The 19620-nt window shown below is 52.7% G+C and overlaps 2 protein-coding genes and 1 long non-coding RNA gene across 6 annotated transcripts; 2 read left to right on the top strand and 1 right to left on the bottom strand.

Moving 5' to 3' along the window:
* Positions 1-4253: 4253 nt before the first annotated feature.
* LOC122420898 lies at positions 4254-12216 on the bottom strand. The gene is made up of 2 exons (XR_006263403.1): positions 12054-12216; positions 4254-4560 (listed from the first exon to the last, which is right to left on the bottom strand). It is a non-coding gene; the product is annotated as an uncharacterized LOC122420898 (long non-coding RNA).
* On the top strand, positions 5038-13125 carry KLK12 (kallikrein related peptidase 12). 2 transcript variants are annotated; one of them, XM_043436471.1, is made up of 6 exons: positions 5038-5136; positions 8836-8891; positions 9484-9643; positions 10474-10733; positions 11617-11750; positions 12755-13125. In XM_043436471.1, the coding sequence occupies exons 1-6, from the start codon at positions 5087-5089 to the stop codon at positions 12908-12910; spliced, it is 816 nt and encodes a 271-aa protein (XP_043292406.1). In that variant the 5' UTR covers positions 5038-5086; the 3' UTR covers positions 12911-13125. The 2 variants fall into 2 exon arrangements, with proteins under 2 accessions (XP_043292406.1, XP_043292407.1); XM_043436472.1 differs by lacking the exon at positions 5038-5136 and adding an exon at positions 8452-8664.
* Positions 13126-14027: 902 nt separating this feature from the next.
* On the top strand, positions 14028-19192 carry KLK11 (kallikrein related peptidase 11). 3 transcript variants are annotated; one of them, XM_043436516.1, is made up of 7 exons: positions 14028-14147; positions 14965-15014; positions 15956-16030; positions 16450-16606; positions 16961-17226; positions 17776-17912; positions 18408-19192. In XM_043436516.1, exons 3-7 carry the CDS (start codon positions 15991-15993, stop codon positions 18558-18560), a joined length of 753 nt encoding a protein of 250 aa, XP_043292451.1. In that variant the 5' UTR covers positions 14028-14147; positions 14965-15014; positions 15956-15990; the 3' UTR covers positions 18561-19192. The 3 variants fall into 3 exon arrangements, with proteins under 3 accessions (XP_043292451.1, XP_043292450.1, XP_043292452.1); XM_043436515.1 differs by lacking the exon at positions 14965-15014; XM_043436517.1 differs by lacking the exon at positions 14028-14147 and having other exon boundaries at positions 14621-15014.
* Positions 19193-19620: the final 428 nt, after the last annotated feature.

Below are 19620 nucleotides of genomic sequence, written 5' to 3'. Positions count from 1 at the left end.
AGGATCGACTGATTCAGTCTCCTGGCAGCTACTGTCCACCAGATCTTCTGTTCTGTTACCCACAATTCTTGTTCAGTACCCCGTGCTGTTACATCTTTGTCTATGACCCTCAAGTGCAGTGGTTAAATGCCTAAGTGGAAAGTATAACAAAAGCAAAGACCATGAGGCAGGAGCCTGCCTGGTGTATTAGATTAGAGAAGAAGGTGCAAAGGTTGGTGTGGAATGACTGCGATGGCCCAGGTGAGAGGTGATGGTGCTTGGACCAGAATGATATCCTCGGAGGAGTTCAGAGGTCAGATATTAGATCTGTTTGAAGGGATTGTTACAGTGTCTGTTGATTTCAGCCAGAGAATGTGAGAAAAAGAGGAGGATCGAGGGGGCTGGAGGGATAAATTAGGAGCTTGGGATTGACGTAAACACACTACTCTATATAAAGTAGATAATCAACAAGGACCTACTGTATAGCACAGGGAAGTCCACTCAGTAGTCTGTAATGACCTATATGGGAAAAGAATCTGAAAAAGAATGGATCTATGTATATGTTTAACTGAATCACTTTGCTGTACCCCAGAAACTATCTCAACATTGTAAATCAACTATACTCCAACATAAAATAAAATATTTTTAATGTTCAACATTAAAAAAAAAAGAGGAGGGTCAAGGATGACTCCAAGACTCTGGCCGGAGCAAGCAGCAGGATGGAGCCGCCGTTTACTAAAACGGGAGGAAGCTGAAGGAACAGTTTTTCAGGGAAAGGCCAGGAGTTTTGGTTTCAAACTGTGTATCGGATAAGCAACCAGCCATAAACTCTGCCCTCGGCGGTTTCACAGGAAATAAACAACACAAACTAACTAACTGCAAATCGTGATTGTTGTTCAGTCACTCAGTCGTGTCCGACGCTTTGTGACCCCATGGACTGTAGCCAGAGGCTCCTGTGTCCATGGAATTTCCCAGGCAAGAATTGGAGTGGGTTGCTATTTCCTTTTCCAGGAAATCTTCCTGACCCAGGGATCGAACCCATGGCTGCTGTGTCTTCGCATTGGCAGGCAGATTCTTTACCATTGAGCCATGGGGGGAAGCCCGCACTAGCAAGGATACACAATAATAAAAGTGATCATAGAGGATATGGAGTGACAGAAACACTAGCAAAAGATACACTATAATAAAGGTAGCAGCAGAAGGAAGTGAGGGCGAAAGGAAATAAAGAAGGAAAACAAAAGTAGAGGCTTGTACCGATCATGAACAATAATGTGCCACCAACGAGTTCACTTCTCCCTATCTGAGGATGAAGAACCATCTCAGTGTATTAATAAAGGTAAAGAGAACATCACCTACTTTAGAGGACTCTTGAGAGGATTGATTTCATGCATGGAAGCACTCGAAAGAACAGCCAGTACTGAGTGAAGCTCCCTAAGTGGCAGCTGTCACGAGTATTATTGTTCTTATTATTGATGTCATTGTTATGGTGCCGTGTCTCCAAGGCTCCAGCCCTGTGCAGGTTGCCTTGGGTGGCAGCTGGGGATCTGAAACCAGGAGGCGGCTGCCCAATCCTTCCTGCAGAACAGAAAATAATGACATACCTGAGCAGGAGGATCTGACTGCCAACAGGACTTTAATTCAAGAAGGCCAGCCAGGTGGCAGGCTGTTCAGACCACCTGCCTCCCTTGCCTCTCCCCGGGACTTTGTAACCACTTGCCCGCCTCTTCCTGTTTTGCCCCAGGGGGATTTTTTTTTTTAATAACAATGAGATCCTGTGCAAGAAAGAATTTGGAGGCCGTTGGAGGAAGAGAGGAGGTGAAACAATGGGTGGTGGGGAAGGGGGAGACCAAAGCAAAAAGAGAACCACACTTCCTATCATCAGTCCAGTGGATAATGCCATTTCATGTCTTTCTCTTGAGGCCCCAATTGGGGAACTATCAGCTCCCCTGTTTTACAGCCACGTGGACCTAAAGACAATCCAGCAGTGAGTCGAATCCCTGCAGGCTGATGGAAACACCTTCCTGTATTTCTCCTCTGAGAACATCCCCAGGGACATTCTTTCCCACCCACCTCTGCCTCCCACCCCTGACCCCCACCCCCATCCCCGCAAGTCTGGAAGGATGCCAGTCCAAACCGAGCTGAGCCACTGTCCCATTTGCGAGGCCCTGTTTGGTTTCACTTTTTGCTAAATTAATTAATTAACTGTTTGGTTGTACTTGGTCTTCGTTGCTGCACGGGCTTGTCTCTAGCTGTGCTGAGTGGAGGGGGCTACTCTCTGGCTGTGGTGCACGGGCTTCTCCCTGCGGTGGCTTCTCTTGTCGTGGGCCACGGGTGCAAGGATGCACAGGCTTCAGGAGTTATGGTGCTCGGGCTTAGCTGCCCCGTCGCATGTGGGATCTTCCCAGACCGGGGATCGAACTCGTGTGCCCTGTGTTGGCAGGCAGATTCTGAACCACTGGACCACCAGGGAAGTCTATGTGAGGCCTTGTTTAAGGGACTAGGCTGGACTTACCAGGTGAATGGGAGCAATGGGCATATGAGCCCACAATTTCATGCTAACAAATTCAATGTTAAGATGAAAGAAGCAGACGGGTTGTGAGCGGATTGAAGAGGTTGGAAACTCAGGTCGGGCTTTTTGGAGGAAGGGATGCACGCATGCATGCTGAGTCACTTCAGTTGTGTCTGACTCGTTGCGACCCTGTGGACCGTAGTCCCCCAGGCTCCTCTGTCCCTGAGGATTCTCCAGGCAAGAATACTGGAGTGGGTTGCCATTCCCTCCACCAGGAGATCTTTCTGACCCAGGGATTGAACCTGAGTCTCTTACATCACCTGCATTGGCAGGCGGGGTTCTTTACCACTAGCACCACCTGGGAAGCCCAGGAGGAAGGGATAATGAAGAATAATGTAGTGACTCCCACAGAAATAGGATGGACTTCGTCATCCAAGGGTTGGTTCAGATGTCATGATTCATGATGCCACACATGCGACAAAGGGTCATTTCCACCTCTGAGGGGTGACCACTGTGAGTGGGAGCCTTGATAGGGCCACCACCTTGTCGACTGAAAAAAATGCACAACCTTAAAGCTGAGAATTATGTTTTATTTGACAGACATGCTGAGGACTTAAGCCCGGGAGACAGCCTCTCAGAGAGCTCCAGGGAACTTTCCAAGAAATAAGGGAGGAGCCAGGATACACAGGAGTCTTTGCAACAAAAACCAGGTAGTTGGAACATCAAGAGATGATTGTTAAATAAAGAAAACAAACATCTCCAGTTAGTGAATTTCGTGCTTTTCTGTGTATGTTGATGTTTAGTCACTAAGTTGTGTCCAATTCTTTGTGACCTCGTGGACTGCAGCACGGCAGGCTTCCCTTCCCTTCACTGTCCCCTGGAGTTTGCTCATACTTACGTCCATTGAGTCGGTGATGCTGTCCAACCATCTCGTCCTCTGCTGCCCCCTTCTCCTCCTGCCCCCAATCTTTCCCAGCATCAGGGTCTTTCTCAATGAATCGGCTTGTCACATCAGGTGGCCAAAGTACTGGAGCTTCAGCTTCAGCATCAGTCCTTCCAATGAATAGTCAGGGTTGATTTCCTTTAGGATTGACTGGTTTGATCTCCTTACTGTCCAAGGGACTCTCAAGAGTCTTCTCCAGTACCACAGTTCGAAAGCATCAACTTTTCACCACTCGGCCTCCTTCCCCTACCACTTGGGAGATTCCAAAAAATTTTAAAACATCTGTGACCAGAATCCAGGAGGAAAATCAAATGCATACCAGGGACCCACGGGAGGGGTGTGAGCTGGACCAGAGAAGGCTCTAGATGTAGAAAGATCCCTCTGGGGCTTTCTGAGTGGTGGACTAGGTGGGGAGGGGCAGTCAGAGGCTGAGAATCCAGGTAGATGACTTGGGTGAGGGTCTAGGAGGAGGGAACAAGGCCAGTTGGGGCCAAGTTAGGGCTTGAGAGAATCGGAGAAAAGAGGAACAGTGTGAGGAGGGGTAAGAAGGAGGACAGTGTCTGGATTCAGCCTAGTTAATCAGTGGGTGGCGGGGTCTCCTTGAGATAACCCAGGGGTAAGACACAGAGCTCCTGGGGGACACAGAGGGAGATGGGCTGTGGGTATGCCCAAGGGCGAAGGCTGCAGAGGGCCGGAGCTCAGGAGCCAGGTTTCAAAGACGCAGAGGAATAAGTGTTCAAAGCCATCTTGGGGAGGATGATGGCGCCAAAATCTTCCCTTTCTCTCCCCGCTGAAAAGACGAAAAGAAAAATACAGACAGAGTTCAGAGGGAATAGAAAGGTGGCTTTAATCCTCAGCTGCTGGAGGGGAGAACAAGTAGGCTTGTGCCTCAAGAACTGTGCCCTCCCACCTCCACCTTCCGTGAGGAATCTGGGGGATTCTGTAAGAGGAGGGCTCACAGTCAGGGGTAGGTGATGGGGACAAAGGTGGAAAGATCTTGTCTTCTTCCTCTTGTCTTGTTTCAAAAACCAGTCATCGGCTGGCATCAGGTAGCCCAGTAATCCGGTGGTGATTGGGTCTGGCAGTCCTGTAGCCCATGTCTTCTGTGTACTGTTCCCCAGTCTTCTTTCTGTAATGCAAAAAGAGAAAAACTGCTACAAGGGGTGGTCTGTGAAGAGAGTGAAAGAAAAGAAGCTGGGTTCCAGAGAGAAGAGCCTGGGCAGGGGACTGGGTGGATGGTGGAGCCAACCACAAAGGTGGAGAGTGTGGGGTCTGAGAACAGGTCGGTGGGGAGAGACGGCGAGGTAGGTTTAGATTGTCCAGAGGGCTGTCGGATGCTCAGGAATAAAGGTGGGGAGAGACCTGAGAACCAAGCTGCCCCAGGTGATGGGAGAAACTGTCAGCAGTACACACTCAGGTGCAGAGGACACGGCTTAGGACAGAGCCCTGGGAACACCCTTGTTTGTACTGACACTGATGGAGGAAAAAGGTCCTATTCATGAAGGAGGCTGGGAAGGAGAGTCAGGAGTAGGAGGGAAACCAGAAATGCATGGTGCCCCGGAAGGAAGCCGGCAGAGGAGGGCTGGCCGTGTTTTGAATGCTGCCCAAAGCTTGAGTAAGACGGGGACAGACAGGTGACCGTTGGATTGCTCAACATGGAAATCTCTGGAGACCCAAGAAAGACTGTGGCTGTGGGGTGCAAACAGTGAGTAGATCTCCATGGAGAAGTTCTGCTGGGAAGGATGGTAGAAAAACTGGGCAATGCCTGGGAGGGGGTGTGGGGCTGTGGGTTCTGATTAAACTCTGTGACCCCAGCATCACTCAGCAGAGGATCAGGTAAGTACACAGGGCAAGCGCAAAATGCCTGTTGAGTGAATGAATGAGACAGAAATAGAATGAGAGAGAGGTGTACAGATAAACTGAAGACTGCAGAAAGATTCTGTCATCTGTCAGCTTTGAAAGTCCCTTCTTTATAAAAAGAAATAAATGGATAGGGGCAATCTTACTCATGTCTGCATTTAGCATACATGTACCCCATCCATGATTTTTGAAAATTTTTTCTTTATTTTTGGCTGTGCTGGGTCTTTTTTGTTGCTGTGTGTGGGCTTTCTCTAGTTGCAGCAAGCCGGATTATACTCTCCAGTTGCAGAGCTCAGACTTCTCATTGTGAAGGCTTCTCTTGCTGCTGCAGAGCTTGGGTTCTTGGGCCCGCAGGCTTCAGTAGTCATGACACACAGGCTTGGCTGCCCCGAGACATGTGGGATCTTCCCGGACAAGGGATCGAACCCATGTCCCCTGGATTGGCAGACGGATTCTTAACTACTGGACCACCAGGGAAGTCCCCCTATCCATCTATTCTGTTTGTTTTTATTTTTATCTTGAAGTGTAATTTACATTGTTATGTTAGTTTCAAGTATACAGCAAAGTGATTCATATATATATATATATTCATATATACTTTTTCAGATTCTTTTTTCCATTATAGGTTGTTACAAGATACTAAGTATAGTTCCCTGGGCTATACAGTAGGTCCTTGTTTTTTCTTTTCTTCCTATTTTATATATAGTAGTGTGTTTTTATTAATCCCAAACTCCTAATTTATTTTCTCCCTTCCCAGTCATCTTTTGTTGCCTTGTTTGATGACCCCAAGAGGAAGTGGTGGGTAAACATTTACCTTCCTCCCAGACCCATTTTTCTGATGGACCAACAGAGGACAAGACAAGAGAGTGTCCCAATGCCCCCAGGGAGTCACGAGACGAACTGAGGTTTCAACCCAGTCTGTACTTTTCCAAAAGCTCACCCTCTTTCTTTGAGACCCACAGCAACACTTCTACATTCATCTATTCACACGTATATTCCTTCAGTTAGTCATTCTTTTGTTCATTCACATACTTGGAAAATGATTAACCATACAAGTTCTGGAGCCAGTCTGCCTGGCTTCTGACTCCAGTTTTGCCTCTTCTCAGCTATGTGACTGTGAGCAAGTGGCTTCATTCAGCTGTCTGTCAGCTTCCTCACCTATGATGGTCTCCGTGCTCGGGGATGTCACCCCCGTGTTGGGAGACCTGAGTTCTCCCTATAAATGGGCTTCATAGTGAGCTTATGATGATGCCCAAGAAGAAAGCACTAGGAACAAGGACTTGAGAGCTCTGGGGGGCTCCCTGGGAGAGGTGACAAAGGCTCTTGGTGCTTTTCTTGAAAGCAGGAGGTCTGTCCTCTTTGAGCTGCCAGCTATAGAAAGGAATTGGCTTTACGCAGAAGCCACAAGCTGTAAGTCTGCATGTCAAAGAGAACCACCAAGCGGTCACTCCCCATCCCCACTCCCTGCAGCCCCAGGCAACCATTAAACCACTTTCAGTCTCCATCAGTTTGCCTTTTCTGGGTATTTCATATAAATGAGATCATCGTATGGTTTGTGGTCCTTTGTGACTGACTTCTTTCACTCTCCACAGTGTTATCAAGGTTCACCCACGTATGATGGTGGTTTAGTCGCTTTGTTGTGTCCGACTCTTTGCAACCCCATGGACTGTAGCCCGCCAGCCTCCTCTGTCCATGGGATTTTCCAGGCAAGAATACTGGAGTGGGTTGCCATTTCCTTCTCCAGGGTATCTTTCCCCACCCAGGGATCTAACCTGGGTCTCCTGCATTGCAGGCAGATTCTTTACCAACTGAGCCACCAGGGAAGCCCTCCCCCATGTATAGTACATATCAGTACTTGTTCCTTTTATATTCATAGTTGAATGTACCCTATAGTGGGCTCCCCAAGTGGTGCTAACCAGCCTGCCAATGCAGGAGACGTAAGAGACACAGGTTCGATCCCTGGGTGGGGAAGATCCCCTGGAGGGAGACAGGGCAACCCACTCCAGTATTTTTGCCTGGAGAATCCCATGAACAGAGGAACCTGGTGGGCTATAGTCCATAGGGTCACTAAGAGTCATACATAATTGAAGTGACTTAACACCCACAAACCCCATAGTAGGGACAGACATTTTATTGGTCCATTCATCAGTGGATAGGCATCAGCTTAACAGGTAGAGGGTGTTCTTGGGGGTGATGAAAATATTCTGGAATTAGATGGTGGTGATGGTTGCAAAACATTCTGAGTACAGGAAAATTCACTGCATGGTAGACTTTAAACTGGCTCAAAGGCTGGATGTTTAAAAAATATTTATTTATTTATTTGGCTATATTGGATCTTAGTTCCAGCATGCAGGATGTTTCATAGCGGGCTTAGTTTTTCCGAAGATTGTGGAATCTCAGTTCCCTGACCAGGGATTGAACCCATGTGCCCTGCACTGGGGACTGGACCACCAGAGAAGTCCCCCAAAACTGGATTTTATGTCATGTGAATTTTACTTCAAAAAAAAAAAAAAAAGATGATGGCAGAAAGAATGAGAGAGAAGGACTCTGCCTTAAATCTCTTTCTCTCTCCCTCTGTTTCCTATTGCATTTCTTTCTCAGTGGAAGTCCCCATGCAAAACAATTTTCATGGAATTAGATAAATCAACCTGATATCACAAGACCTGTGCTCTGAAGGCAGGGAACAGAATTGTTTGCACACTTCCATTAGAACCAGACTTCCTTGGATCCCGGTTTGGAAATTCCTCTGTCTCACCTATTTTGAAACCTCTTCCCTTTCCACCTCTTCCTTCTCAGGCTCTCTCTGCCCTCGGTTTCCCCGACTCTCATTTCCACCCTCTCGCCCCTTCCCTGCACCTCTCGGGGGAAGAGTCCCAGGGATCCACCACCCCAACCCTCCCTGAGGCTTGTCACTGGAGTCGGGATTAGAACTCGGCTCCCAGGTGGCCATGAGTCATTGGCTGCTGGCCAGTCTGGAGAGGAGGGGAGAAGGAGAGGGGCTGGGTCTTCCCTCCGGAGTCATCCAGGCCCCTCCCCTCTCCATTTAACTGTAAATCTCAGTCAAGTGTTATTAGCCTACAAGAGTTTCCCCAGGATTAGAGGGAGCCCCACCCCATGACTTCCTTGTCCCCTTCCCCCAACCCGGAAAAATTGCATGGGCTGGGACAAAGAGAGTTAAAAGCTGTGTCAGCCGCTGGTCTGGGACAGACAGACAGAAGGAGGGGGACAGGTGGACAGCGAGAGCGTGGACCGGCAGGGTAGCCGGCAGATGAAAGGACAAGCCGGTGGGTGGGCAGACGAGATAGCAGAGAGAGAGAGACGGACAGGCTGATCGCAACAGACACCCGGAGGAACCGGCAGGCAGAGAGACCAGGTGAGGAGGAGGCAGGCAGACACCGGTGGGGGCGGGGTGACCCTTGGGGGGATGGGCACAGAGAAGGATGGGCGTGTGGACCGTCCCCTCCTCGTGGAGTTGCTGGTGCAAGGGATGGGAATGGGAGGGTCCACTTGCCATCTCTGAGATGCTGCATCTTGTACCCCCCAGAACCTGGAAGTGGGCCACCATGAGGGCCAGCCTCTTTTTGCTCCTGTGTTTCGTTGGTGAGTTTCCCAGAGGGAAGGTGGGTCCCTCCCTCATGAGAATGCCAAGCACTGAGGAGGGGAGGGCGGCGGGCTGACTCTACGCCTCCATTCATTTCCCTCTTCCGGGGTCATGTGCCTCTCTCTCTTCCTCTATCCTCCCATCCATCTCCCCTCTGTCTCCCCCTGTCACCACGCCTCCGTCCTTTCTCTCTCTGAATGTCTGTTTCTCTCTTGAAGCATCTCTCTCCTCTGTCTTCCTCTCTGTGTCTCTGGGTGTTTCCATGTGTCTCTCTCTGTATATCACCGGTCTGTCTTCCTGCCTTTGAGCCCCCTCCCCCACCGTCTCTGTTTCTTGTTTCTTTCTCTTGCCTTTTTCTTGCTCATTCTGTGTCCCTCTTTCTTTTCTTCTTTTTTAAAAAATGTATTTATTTGGCTGCATCAGATCTTAGCTGCAGCACGTGGGATCTTCGTGGTCATGCGGGATCCTTCATTGAGGCGCGCAGACTTTCTAGTTGTGGCGTGTGTGCACCAGAGCTCTGTACCCCTCTATCTGATCCACAATCTCTAAACCTCTGACCCCCATGTCTCTGCCCTGTGTCCCTGTCCTCAGGGTTCAGCCACGAGGCCAAAGAGAAGATCGTTAACGGCACCGAGTGCGTCCCTCACTCTCAGCCTTGGCAGGTGGGGCTGTTTGAGGGCACCCGTCTGCGCTGTGGGGGGGTCCTCATTGACCGCAGGTGGGTTCTCACGGCTGCTCACTGCAGCGGCAGGTAAGCCCCGACCTGGGAGCCTCCCTACTCAGGGTGGTCAAAGGGAGGGTGTGGGGAGGGGAGGGGCTCACAGGAGTAAGCAGATGGTCCTGCAACAAGAGAGCCTGAGGTTAGACAAGAAGTAGGACTTCCTCACAGTGGGCCTGGGGTGGACCTGGGGGGGGAGCTGTGGGGTGGAGAGCAGGGGTCTTGCAACCTGCCCACCCAGCCCCTACGTTCCCTCATGTCTCATTTCCTTCCCACATGGTGTGTGTCACCAGTCCAGCGTCCCCTGGCCGAGTCTGAGCCGTTGGGCCCATGTCTGACCCAAACTCTCTGTGCAACGTCAAAGGCTACATCTTGTACCTCTCTGGGCCTCACTGGTCCCATCTGTAAAATGAGGGGATTGGGCTTGATAAGTCTGATGCTCTCAGATATGGATGGAGAGACAGAGAGATGTGGGCACAGGGAGGGACACCAGCAAGACAAACAGAATCTACTCCTTATTTCCCCCTTTGTTGACAATGTTGATGACCCAGCCTTCTGCTGGGTGGTGGGAACGGGGCAGTGAACAGGACTCATGGATGTCCCTGCCCCATGGGCATCACCAGCTGAGAGAATCAGTCAGAAAGTGACACAGTGGCTTGGAGAGGGGAGACAGGACGGACGCTAGAGAAGCAGAGATGGCAATGGAAGTAGAGACCAAGAGATGGGAAGAGACAGACAGTGAGAGCAAGGGAATGAAGGAGTGAGAGGACAGCCATCAAGGTGTGGAGCGGTAGAGAGGGGCAGGCGGTCTGGGAGCCCCGGGACAGCCCACCCACCACCCACCACCCACCGTGCCCCTCTAGCAGGTACTGGGTGCGCCTGGGGGAACACAGCCTGAGCAAACTGGACTGGACGGAACAGATCCGACGCAGCGGCCTCTCGGTGACCCACCCCAGCTACCGAGGCAACCTGGGGAACCATGACAATGACCTCCGGCTTCTGCGACTGGGCACCCCTGTCCGGCTGACCGCCAGCGTCCAGCCCCTGCCCCTGCCCACGACCTGTGCAACAGCCGGCACCGAGTGCCACATCTCGGGCTGGGGCACCACCAACCACCCATGGAGTAAGGGGGTCCTGGGGCCAGTGGTCAGGAGGGACAGAGCTGGGGGTATAGGATGTGAGGTCAAGGGTCCTGCCTTCTCAGAGGAAGGATGGGTAAATGGCCCCCCATCTGGATCATGCCCTGGGGTCTGAGAATATGGTGCATCAAGGGCCTTGGGAGTCAAAGCGTTTCAGTGGTTGAATATGGAGTTGGAAGTCATGGGTCAGGGATGAGGTTAGAGGTCGGAGAGATGTCAAGGGTCATCAGGCTAGAGCAAAAGGCATAGATAATAGGCTCTTGGGGTCATGGACTGTGGCGTCAGTCACTGTGGAGTTGAGGTCATGGGACCCAGATGTTGGCCGCAATCTGAGGACGGAAACTGGGATTCCATCAAGCGTCACCGGTCTGGGACTGGAAGCCATAGGGTTTGGTGTGTGGAGCCAAGGGTTAGAGTCAGGGAGTCTGGGGTAAAGTAAACTAGAATCAGAGGCCACTTTGGAGTAGGAACGGTGGTTTAGAGGATGCAGAGCTGAGGTCAGAGGTTAAGTTGAAGACAAGGAAGATAAAGACAGAGAGAAGACATGAGGCCAAGGTGGGCTCAAAGGGTTATTTTAAAAGATTGAAGGTCAAAGGTCACAGTAGCTGGGATTGAAGGAGGTCAGGTCTGGAGTCACTGTATCTGAGTCATAGGCTAAAGGTCGGGGGGACTGGGCCAATGGATTGAAATCAAGAGCCACTATGTAATCAAATCATCATCTGAAATGTAAAGGCCCGAGGATTGTCTTGGAGGTCACAGGGAAGGGGTGGAGGATAAACTTGTATTGGGCTTCCATGTGGCCTCTTTGTGGGGGGCGGGATGAGGGAAGCACTGGGGGATCCTCCAGCACCCATCTTCCATCTCCAGGCCCGTTCCCAGACCGACTCCAGTGCCTCAGCCTCTCCATCGTCTCCAATGCCACCTGCCGAGCAGTGTTCCCCGGGAGAATCACAGACAACATGGTGTGTGCTGGCGGCGAAGCTGGGGAGGATGCCTGCCAGGTGAGCGACTTGCAGGGAACACCCAGGACGGGAGGGAGGGGAGGGAGAACGGGGTGGGGTGGGGGGAGCAGAAAGGGCAAGTCAGAGAGAGGAGACGGGGAGAGAGATGAGGTCAGAAAGAAGGAGAGGCACAGAAAGCGCCAGGGAGAGAGCCCAGGGAGTGGAGGACAGAGAGAGGGAGCGCAGGTACAGAGCAGGAGAGATTTGGGGTGGGGCACAAAAGGAGGGCGAGCAAAAGGTAGCGGGCATTCGGAGCTCAGGCAGGTGACCGCGTGTCTCTCCAGTCCTGAGTCTTCCCCATACCATCCATCCTCCCGTTGGTGCTGGCCCAGGAGAGAGGGGCTGGAGGGCTCTCTCATCCTGTAATTCGGCTCCCTTGTCCTGTCGGTCCTCCAGCTTGAAGGCTCCCTACTGGCCAGGGGCCCAGCCAGAGTCCTGGAGAGGACTCTTGAGACGTCCAGTCCTCCTTCTCTACCATTGGTCACTGGCCTGCATGGAGTCCCGCCCCCCTCCACTGGGATTGGTCATTGATGCCTGTGCTCGCTTCCCTCATTGGTCAGAGCCCCAGCTATGGTTGGAGAGGACTCTTGAGATGTCCAGTCCTCCTTCTCTACCACTGGTCACTGGTACCAGTGTCCTCTTCCCTCATTGGTCAGGGCCCCAGCCCTTTTCCTGCCCTCCTCCACTGGGATTGGTCATTGGTGCCTGCACTCTCTTTCCTCATTGGTCAAGGCTCAGCTATCGTCTTTGAGAGAACCCTCTAACCTGGCGTAGAGGCTTGCCCTCCTTCCGTGGGATTGGCCCCTAAGGACAATGTGTTCTTCTCTGTTTAGTCACTGTTGTCCTCTGGGAACCTGGCTGTTCTTGTTTTCTCTGATGACAAGGCTTGGAGCCACCATCCTCAAGGCCCAAGAAATGGGTGAGGGGGCAGGAGACTGTGGAGAGGAAACTGGAACAGGGTTTCCCCATGTTCAGACCATGCTCCTTCGTCTCTTGTCTTCCAGGGTGACTCCGGGGGTCCCCTGGTGTGTGGAGGGGTCCTTCAGGGTCTGGTGTCCTGGGGATCCGTGGGGCCTTGCGGACAAGAAGGCATCCCAGGGGTCTACACCAATATTTGCAAATACGTGGACTGGATCCAGACGGTCATAGGGAGCAACTGACCTGCTCTCTGCATCGTCATACCTCAGCTTGGGGGCCACTGTGACCCGCAGAGCGCCAACACCGTCTCCGTCATCACCTCTAGCTCCCACTCTTCTTGAACTGGGGATCTTCTTCGCAGAGCTCCCAACTCCAGCCAGCCCTCCTAAGACCCACGGTTGAAGCAGAAGGAAGTGTGTGACTGGAATAAATAAACCTGGAGGAGGGGCTGTGTCTATTTGAATCCCTCTGCTGGTTGAGATTAGAGGGAGGGCTCATCAGTTACCCTACCCACAGGTGTGGAAATAAAGATGCGAGAGGGTAAGGGTTTTCCCTCAAGAGCCTCACATGAATGCACTAGAGAAAATTACATTAGAAATTAAGGCCATTTTTCTCCATCTGCCGCAACAGGAACTTATAAGTTTAGAGCTTATAAACTTTTCAAAGGGCCATGAAGGACCTGACATGGGGCGGTGCATGTGTGCGTGTGTGGCGGGGGCGGGGGGCGGGGGTGGTGGGGGACAGGGTTGTCAGCTCCAAAATACCAAATGAAAGCTGCAAGACCAAAATTCACTACCATTTAATTAAACGTCCATAAAACATAACATTCTTCCCACGAGCCAGTCGCAACTTGGCTCAGCTGGAGTTGAGTACGTGTTATATTTAATGTGGGGTGCAGGTCTGTTTTGATGTCTGTGATGATGGAGGAGAGGGTGTAGCCCTAGAAAGCAAGAGGACCCAGCCTCGGTCTTAAAATAGTTCTGCCCACCTCTTAGGGTCTGTCTTCATAACCTCTCCAGGAGTTGGAAAGAGAATTTCTTCTCCCCAATGAATGGAAGGGACACTTGAGATGAGAGAGGGTGAGGGGTGATCAGGACAGCCATGGCAGCATTTTGCTGGATGCTTGCCTACTGTACCCGGCTCTCCTTGAGTCTCCATCCCAACCCCCTGAGGCAGAGCTGTCACCCCCATCTCACAGATGAAGAAACTGAGCTTCAGCCGGGTGGAGTCCTTCATCCCACGTCACTGTGGTAGGAAGAGGCAGTGCCCAGATTTGGGGCCAAGGCTGGCTGCTGTCAGAACCCAAGCCTATCCCCTAGTCTTGCTTCACATCTCATTAGGGGAGAGAGGAGGGCAAGACTGAGGGAGATCTAAGTGATAATAAACAAACCCGCAGAAGTAGGGATCGGCACTTGAGTTTTGCAGAGGAGGAAGCTGAGCTGGCTCAGATTCCGGAAGTCATCGGACCTAGGTCACAGAGTGAGTAAGGGCCACAGCTGGCTCCCGAGGACCCCGGGAGAAGGGTGGGCAGGGAAGTGAAGCCCCGGAGGAGCCCTGGGGGGTGGATGCCGGCCCAGGGCAGACTTCCCTTTCCTGGGCCTCAAATCCCACAGGCCCCAACCTGCCTCCCCCACCCTCCTGCCTGCTCCTTTGCCTGGCAGCAGCCCCACCTGTGTGATGCCCGAGTCCCCCACCCCCCCCCACCGCCACCCCTTGGAATGGTGAACAAAGGGGCCAGGCCCCCCCCCCCCCGGCTTGGGGGCTGTGGGAAGGGAGGAGCAAAGACAGGAGACACAGACAGACTGGGAGAGGAGGAGAACTGAGAGGGATTTAGACATGGATGTGGGGAGAGACAGAAGGACAGGGATGGAGGGAGGCAGAGACGAGAGAGAGGCACAAAGAAAGATGGGAAGAATTACAGGAGGCTTGCAGACACTGGGAGGGAAAAACAGGGTTGGACAAAGAGAGAGAAAGGACCAGAAAGAAAAATGACACACACACACACAGAGAATTATAGAAAAGTGGGAGAGATAAAGGCAGATTCACAGTGACAAGAAAGGATGCAGACAGACAGATGGACCCAGGGGTGCGAGGGGATACAGATGCACAGAGAAGAGAGACTTGGGGACGTGACAGTGGCAGGTGGGCAACACACCCAAGGGCCCGGGCCAGGCTGGGGAGTGCCCCCCACACCCTGCCCCCAGGGGCGCTAAGGCAGGGCTGGGAGGCCAGTCATCCTGGGCCCGCCCCGGGCCACCCCCTACCTGCTCACCTTTCTGGTGCCTCCCACTACTAGACCTGCTGCATCAGTGTCTGCCGGCCCCCCGAGCCCCAGCCCCAGCGCCCGTGAGTCTGGGGGTGTGGTGGGAGGGCGGAAGGGAAGGCGCCCTGCTGAGGGTGCCAGGCCTCTGCCTGGCATCATTCCTCCTGTTCAGACCTTCTAGGGGTGGAGGCATTGTGTCTGTCTGCCTTGATCTGTGTCTCCAGCAGGCTGCCCCCCACCCCCACCCCAAGCTTAGTGTCCTCCGACCCCAGCTTCCATCACCGAGTCCAACCCTCCACCCCCACTGGCCAGGTGACCAGCCCCTCTCTGCCCTATCCAGCTGTTCTGCCCTGTCTAGCAGGGGTTCAGCAGGGTTGGGGTCAGAATGCTGTCCCAGGCTGAGCTCCCTCCTACACCCCAGATAGCTCTGGGGTGGTTACTGAATGGAGCCTGGTTCCCTTTATCCCCCGACCCCCAGCTGGCTGGGCCCTAAGTCTCAGATGGGCAAGAAGGGCCTACGAGGTCCCGTGGCTGACTACACAGGGTCAGCCCATCCCTTGCTCTGGGCAAAGCCCTCCCCTAGCTTCTGGAGGTTTCAACTGGGAGTGCGTGCGTGTGTGCTCAGTCACTTCAGTTGTGTTCGACTCTTTGCAACCCAATGGACTGCAGCCCGCCAGGCTCCTCTGTCCATGGGATTTTTCAGGCAAGAATACTGGAGTGGGTTGCCATTTTCTTCTCTAGGGGCTCTTCCCCACCCAGGGATGGAACCTGGGTCTCCTGCATTGGCAGGCGGATTCTTTACCGCTGAGCCACTGGGGAAGCCCCTAACTGGGATTGGGCCCTGCAAAGCCAGCCTCCATACTAGAGATTTATTTTTAAAATTTTGGAGGTTGGGGTGCTGTGAGAACCAGGGAATTCCGCAAACCTGGTTGTTTCTTGCTGGGGGAGGAGCCGGAGCAGGGTCATGGACCAGCCCTCCATCTCCCCATGAAGTGATTCTGCCCCTTGTCCATCTTGTTCCCAGAAGAACCTGGGGCCTGCCCTCCCCCGCTGCAGGCCATGATGACTCTGCAATTAATCATGTTTGCTCTGGTGACAGGTACGGTGGGGGGTGGGGACGGGCAGGGGCCCCCAGAGTCTCTAGGATTCCCAGCCCTCAGGGTGTAGACCCTGACGGAGCTGATATTAAAAATACAGAATAACAGGGCATCTGAAAGAGTAGATGAGCTGTAACGAGTCCCGGATGCCCCCTGCCACCCAAAGGTGTGATCCCTTTAGAGCTAGAATAGGGAGGAGACAAAGACAGTCCCAGAGGAGGGCCTAGGGCAGGTGGGGTGGTGTGGGAGACACTCAGAGAGCTCAGGACAATGGCTGCTGAGCAGCTGGTATGGAAGGGTTTCAATCATCTAATGCCCAGCCGGTCCACACAGTGCGTTCCCAGGGTTGTGATCCCCTTCCCCCCATTTCTGGGAGTCCACTCATGGTTGGGCCCCCTCTTTGGCTTCCCCACCCTTCTAGGGCACGTCGGGGGGGAAACCAGAATCATCAAGGGCTACGAGTGCGCCCCTCATTCACAGCCCTGGCAAGTGGCTCTGTTCCAGAAGACGAGGCTGCTCTGCGGGGCCACACTCATCGCCCCCAGATGGCTCCTGACAGCAGCCCACTGCCGCAAGCCGTGGGTGCGGGGGCTGGGGCGGGGCTGGGAGGGGAGGGGGATGGAGATGGAGAGATGGGTGGAGAGGGGCTCGGGTGGGGACCGTGGGGTCAGGGATCGACGGTGGGATGGGGCTGAGACTGAAGCTGGGACGATGAAGGATGTCGGAAGCCGGATGGCGCTGGGCTCGGGGGGTCGGATGTCCTGTTGAGGATAAGGTCGTGGTGCGTGGTGGGCGACGGGGGACGAGGCTGGAGGGGGAGCCGCGCTGCTTCCTCATTCTCTCTGTCTCTCCCCCTCCCCCCCACGCCTCTCTCCATCTCCTTTGCCTCCCTCCCCTTCCGTCTCTGACCGGCGGTGTGTCTCCCACTTCAGCCGATATGTGATTCACCTGGGGGTGCACAGCCTCCAGCGGCAGGATGGCTGTGAGCAGACCCGAACTGCCACCAAGTCCTTCCCCCACCCAGACTTCAACAACAGCCTCCCCAACAAAGACCACCGCAACGACATCATGCTGGTGAAGATGACGACCCCGGCCCAACTCACCTGGGCCGTGCGACCCCTCACCGTGTCACGGCGCTGCGTCCCTGCGGGCGCCGACTGCCTCATTTCCGGCTGGGGCACCATGTCCAGCCCCCAGTGTAGGGGCTCCAAAGGGGCACGCGATGGGGAGGGGCGGGGCACGCGGTTATGATTGCGGAAGGATAGCGGGAGCCAGAGGAACCTTCAAAGACGAGAACTTGCAGGAATACAAAATGAGGCCACCCCGGGGGTGTCAATAGTGGGATAAGCCAAAAGGAAGAGTGGAAATGTTAGGGCTGGGGAGGGTGGAGACAAACGTTTGGGGCCTGGATTCAGAGACAGGATGTGCAATTTCAGATCCACGACCTGCAGAGTTGTAGGTCCTTAGGCAAGTGGCTTCTCTATAAGATGAGAATAATCACACCCACCTGCTAGGTCTAGATAAGAGATAATGTTTATAGAGCAACTGGCATAAAGAATTTTACTTAATGGCATTACTGTTACTGTCGCTACAAGCAGAGAGGTGAGTTGGCTGCAAGCAAGAAGGACGGGAGCTGGGTGCAGAGAAAGGGCCTTGGTTCTCTGCCGGGGTTAGAGGCAGCCCCGCAGCATGAGGAAGGGGACCGGGGGCTTCTCATTCTCTGTGCCCCCTCATGTCGCCTCTACAGTGCACCTGCCCCGTACCTTGCGATGTGCCAACATCACCATCATCAAGCAGGAGGAGTGTGAGGACGCCTACCCCGGCAACATCACGGACACCATGGTGTGTGCCAGTGTCCGAAAGGAGGGCAAGGACTCCTGCCAGGTCAGAGGGCAGGGCCTGGGTCTCCGACCACATTTCCATTCCCAGCTCCCACCTCAGTTGCATCTTCATCAGCAGCCAGAATCTCATTCCCCAACTTTCCCTGGCAACCCCCCAATCCAGCTCCACTCCTGGTTCCCCTTTCTAATCTAAACACAATCCCCAGCTCCACTCCCATCCCCACCCCTATTTCCAGCCCCACCCATCCTCAAATCATGCTTGCTCTAGTGGTGGACCCCAGGCTTAACTGCATGTGGGGTTTTAGTTTCTTGACCAGAGATTGAACCCACGTCCCCTACATTGGAAGGCTGATTCTTGACCACTGGACCAATCAGTTTTCTATCCTATCTTTGTTTTCACTTGTAACTCTAACCTCATCCTCAATCCCATCTTCAATCTCCACCTCTATTCCAACACCATCCCCAAGTCCTATCGAAGACCATGAACACTTTCCCCTCTTGCCTCCTGTCTAACTGGTTCTCTTTTCCCCATCTCCAGGGTGACTCTGGGGGCCCTCTGGTCTGTAATGGGTCTCTTCAAGGCATCATCTCCTGGGGCCAGGACCCATGTGCTGTCTCCAAAAAGCCTGGTGTTTACACAAAGGTCTGCAAATATGTGGACTGGATCCAGAAGACCATGGAGAACAATTAGCCAGGACCAGCTGATCACAGCCCAATCCCCTAATCCCTACTTGGGGCTGTGGTTTCCTGTTCATTCTGTTAATAAGGAAGTCTGAGCCAGGACTCTCTTCATGTACTTTGTGGGGGGAGAGGCCTTCTTGACCACGAGAGATGCTATTAACTTAGTAATCAGTGTGATTACTTAGTAAGCAGGGTTAGGATTTGGAGTTAGGAGACCTGGGTTCTACTCCTGCCTCATTCTAACTTGTGACTCTGGGAGTGAAAATAGCTGTCTGGTTCACTGTTGTACCTCCAGCTGCAAACGCAATTCCTGGCACACACTAAGGTTTCAATAAATATTTACTAAACGAATGAATCTTTTGAATGCTCCCAGTGACCCTGGTCCCAGGGCTTTTAAATATGTCGACTGACACAATCTTCACAAAACCATATGAGGCTGGTGCTGTTATTATTATACCCATTTTGCAGATGAGGAAAACTAAGGCACAGAATAAGAAGTCGCCTATTCATGGTCACACAGCCAGTAAGTAAGATGAGCAAGGGATCATTTCTTAACAATACTGCCTTGATTAAGACTCCTTTCCTTATCTGTAAAATCGTGCATGCAGAAGTATGCACACTCCGTCAGTCAGCCTGCACATAGCGGAGACCCAATAAAAGGAAGGGATCATTGTTTTCTTTCCAACCTTCATAATAGGTAGTTCATCAAGACCTTTGCAGGTCAATACTATAGCCACTAGCCACATGTGGCTATTTAAATTAAAATTAAATTTAAATGGCCCAAAATCAGAAATGCAATCCTTGAGTCATACTCGTCGCATGTCAAAACCTCTGTAGCCACATGTGGCGGGTGGCTACTGCATTTGATAGCAAATACAGAGCCTCTCCATTGCGGCAGAAAGTTCAGTTGGAGGGCACAGAGCTGGGCTACCTCTGGAATTAACCCACTTCTTGTTGGAGAAGAAGCGTCACAAAGAGTCCAGAAGTAGCTCTCGCCTCACATTCTGCTCACCTGGCAGGGGAGGTGGTTGGCAGGAGGAGTCAGAACTCAGAGCTGGAACTGGGGCCTC

The sequence above is a fragment of the Cervus canadensis genome, chromosome 18 (genome assembly GCF_019320065.1).
Source record: "Cervus canadensis isolate Bull #8, Minnesota chromosome 18, ASM1932006v1, whole genome shotgun sequence".
Classification (NCBI taxonomy): domain Eukaryota; kingdom Metazoa; phylum Chordata; class Mammalia; order Artiodactyla; family Cervidae; genus Cervus; species Cervus canadensis.
This window is presented reverse-complemented; position numbering and strand designations above follow the sequence as displayed.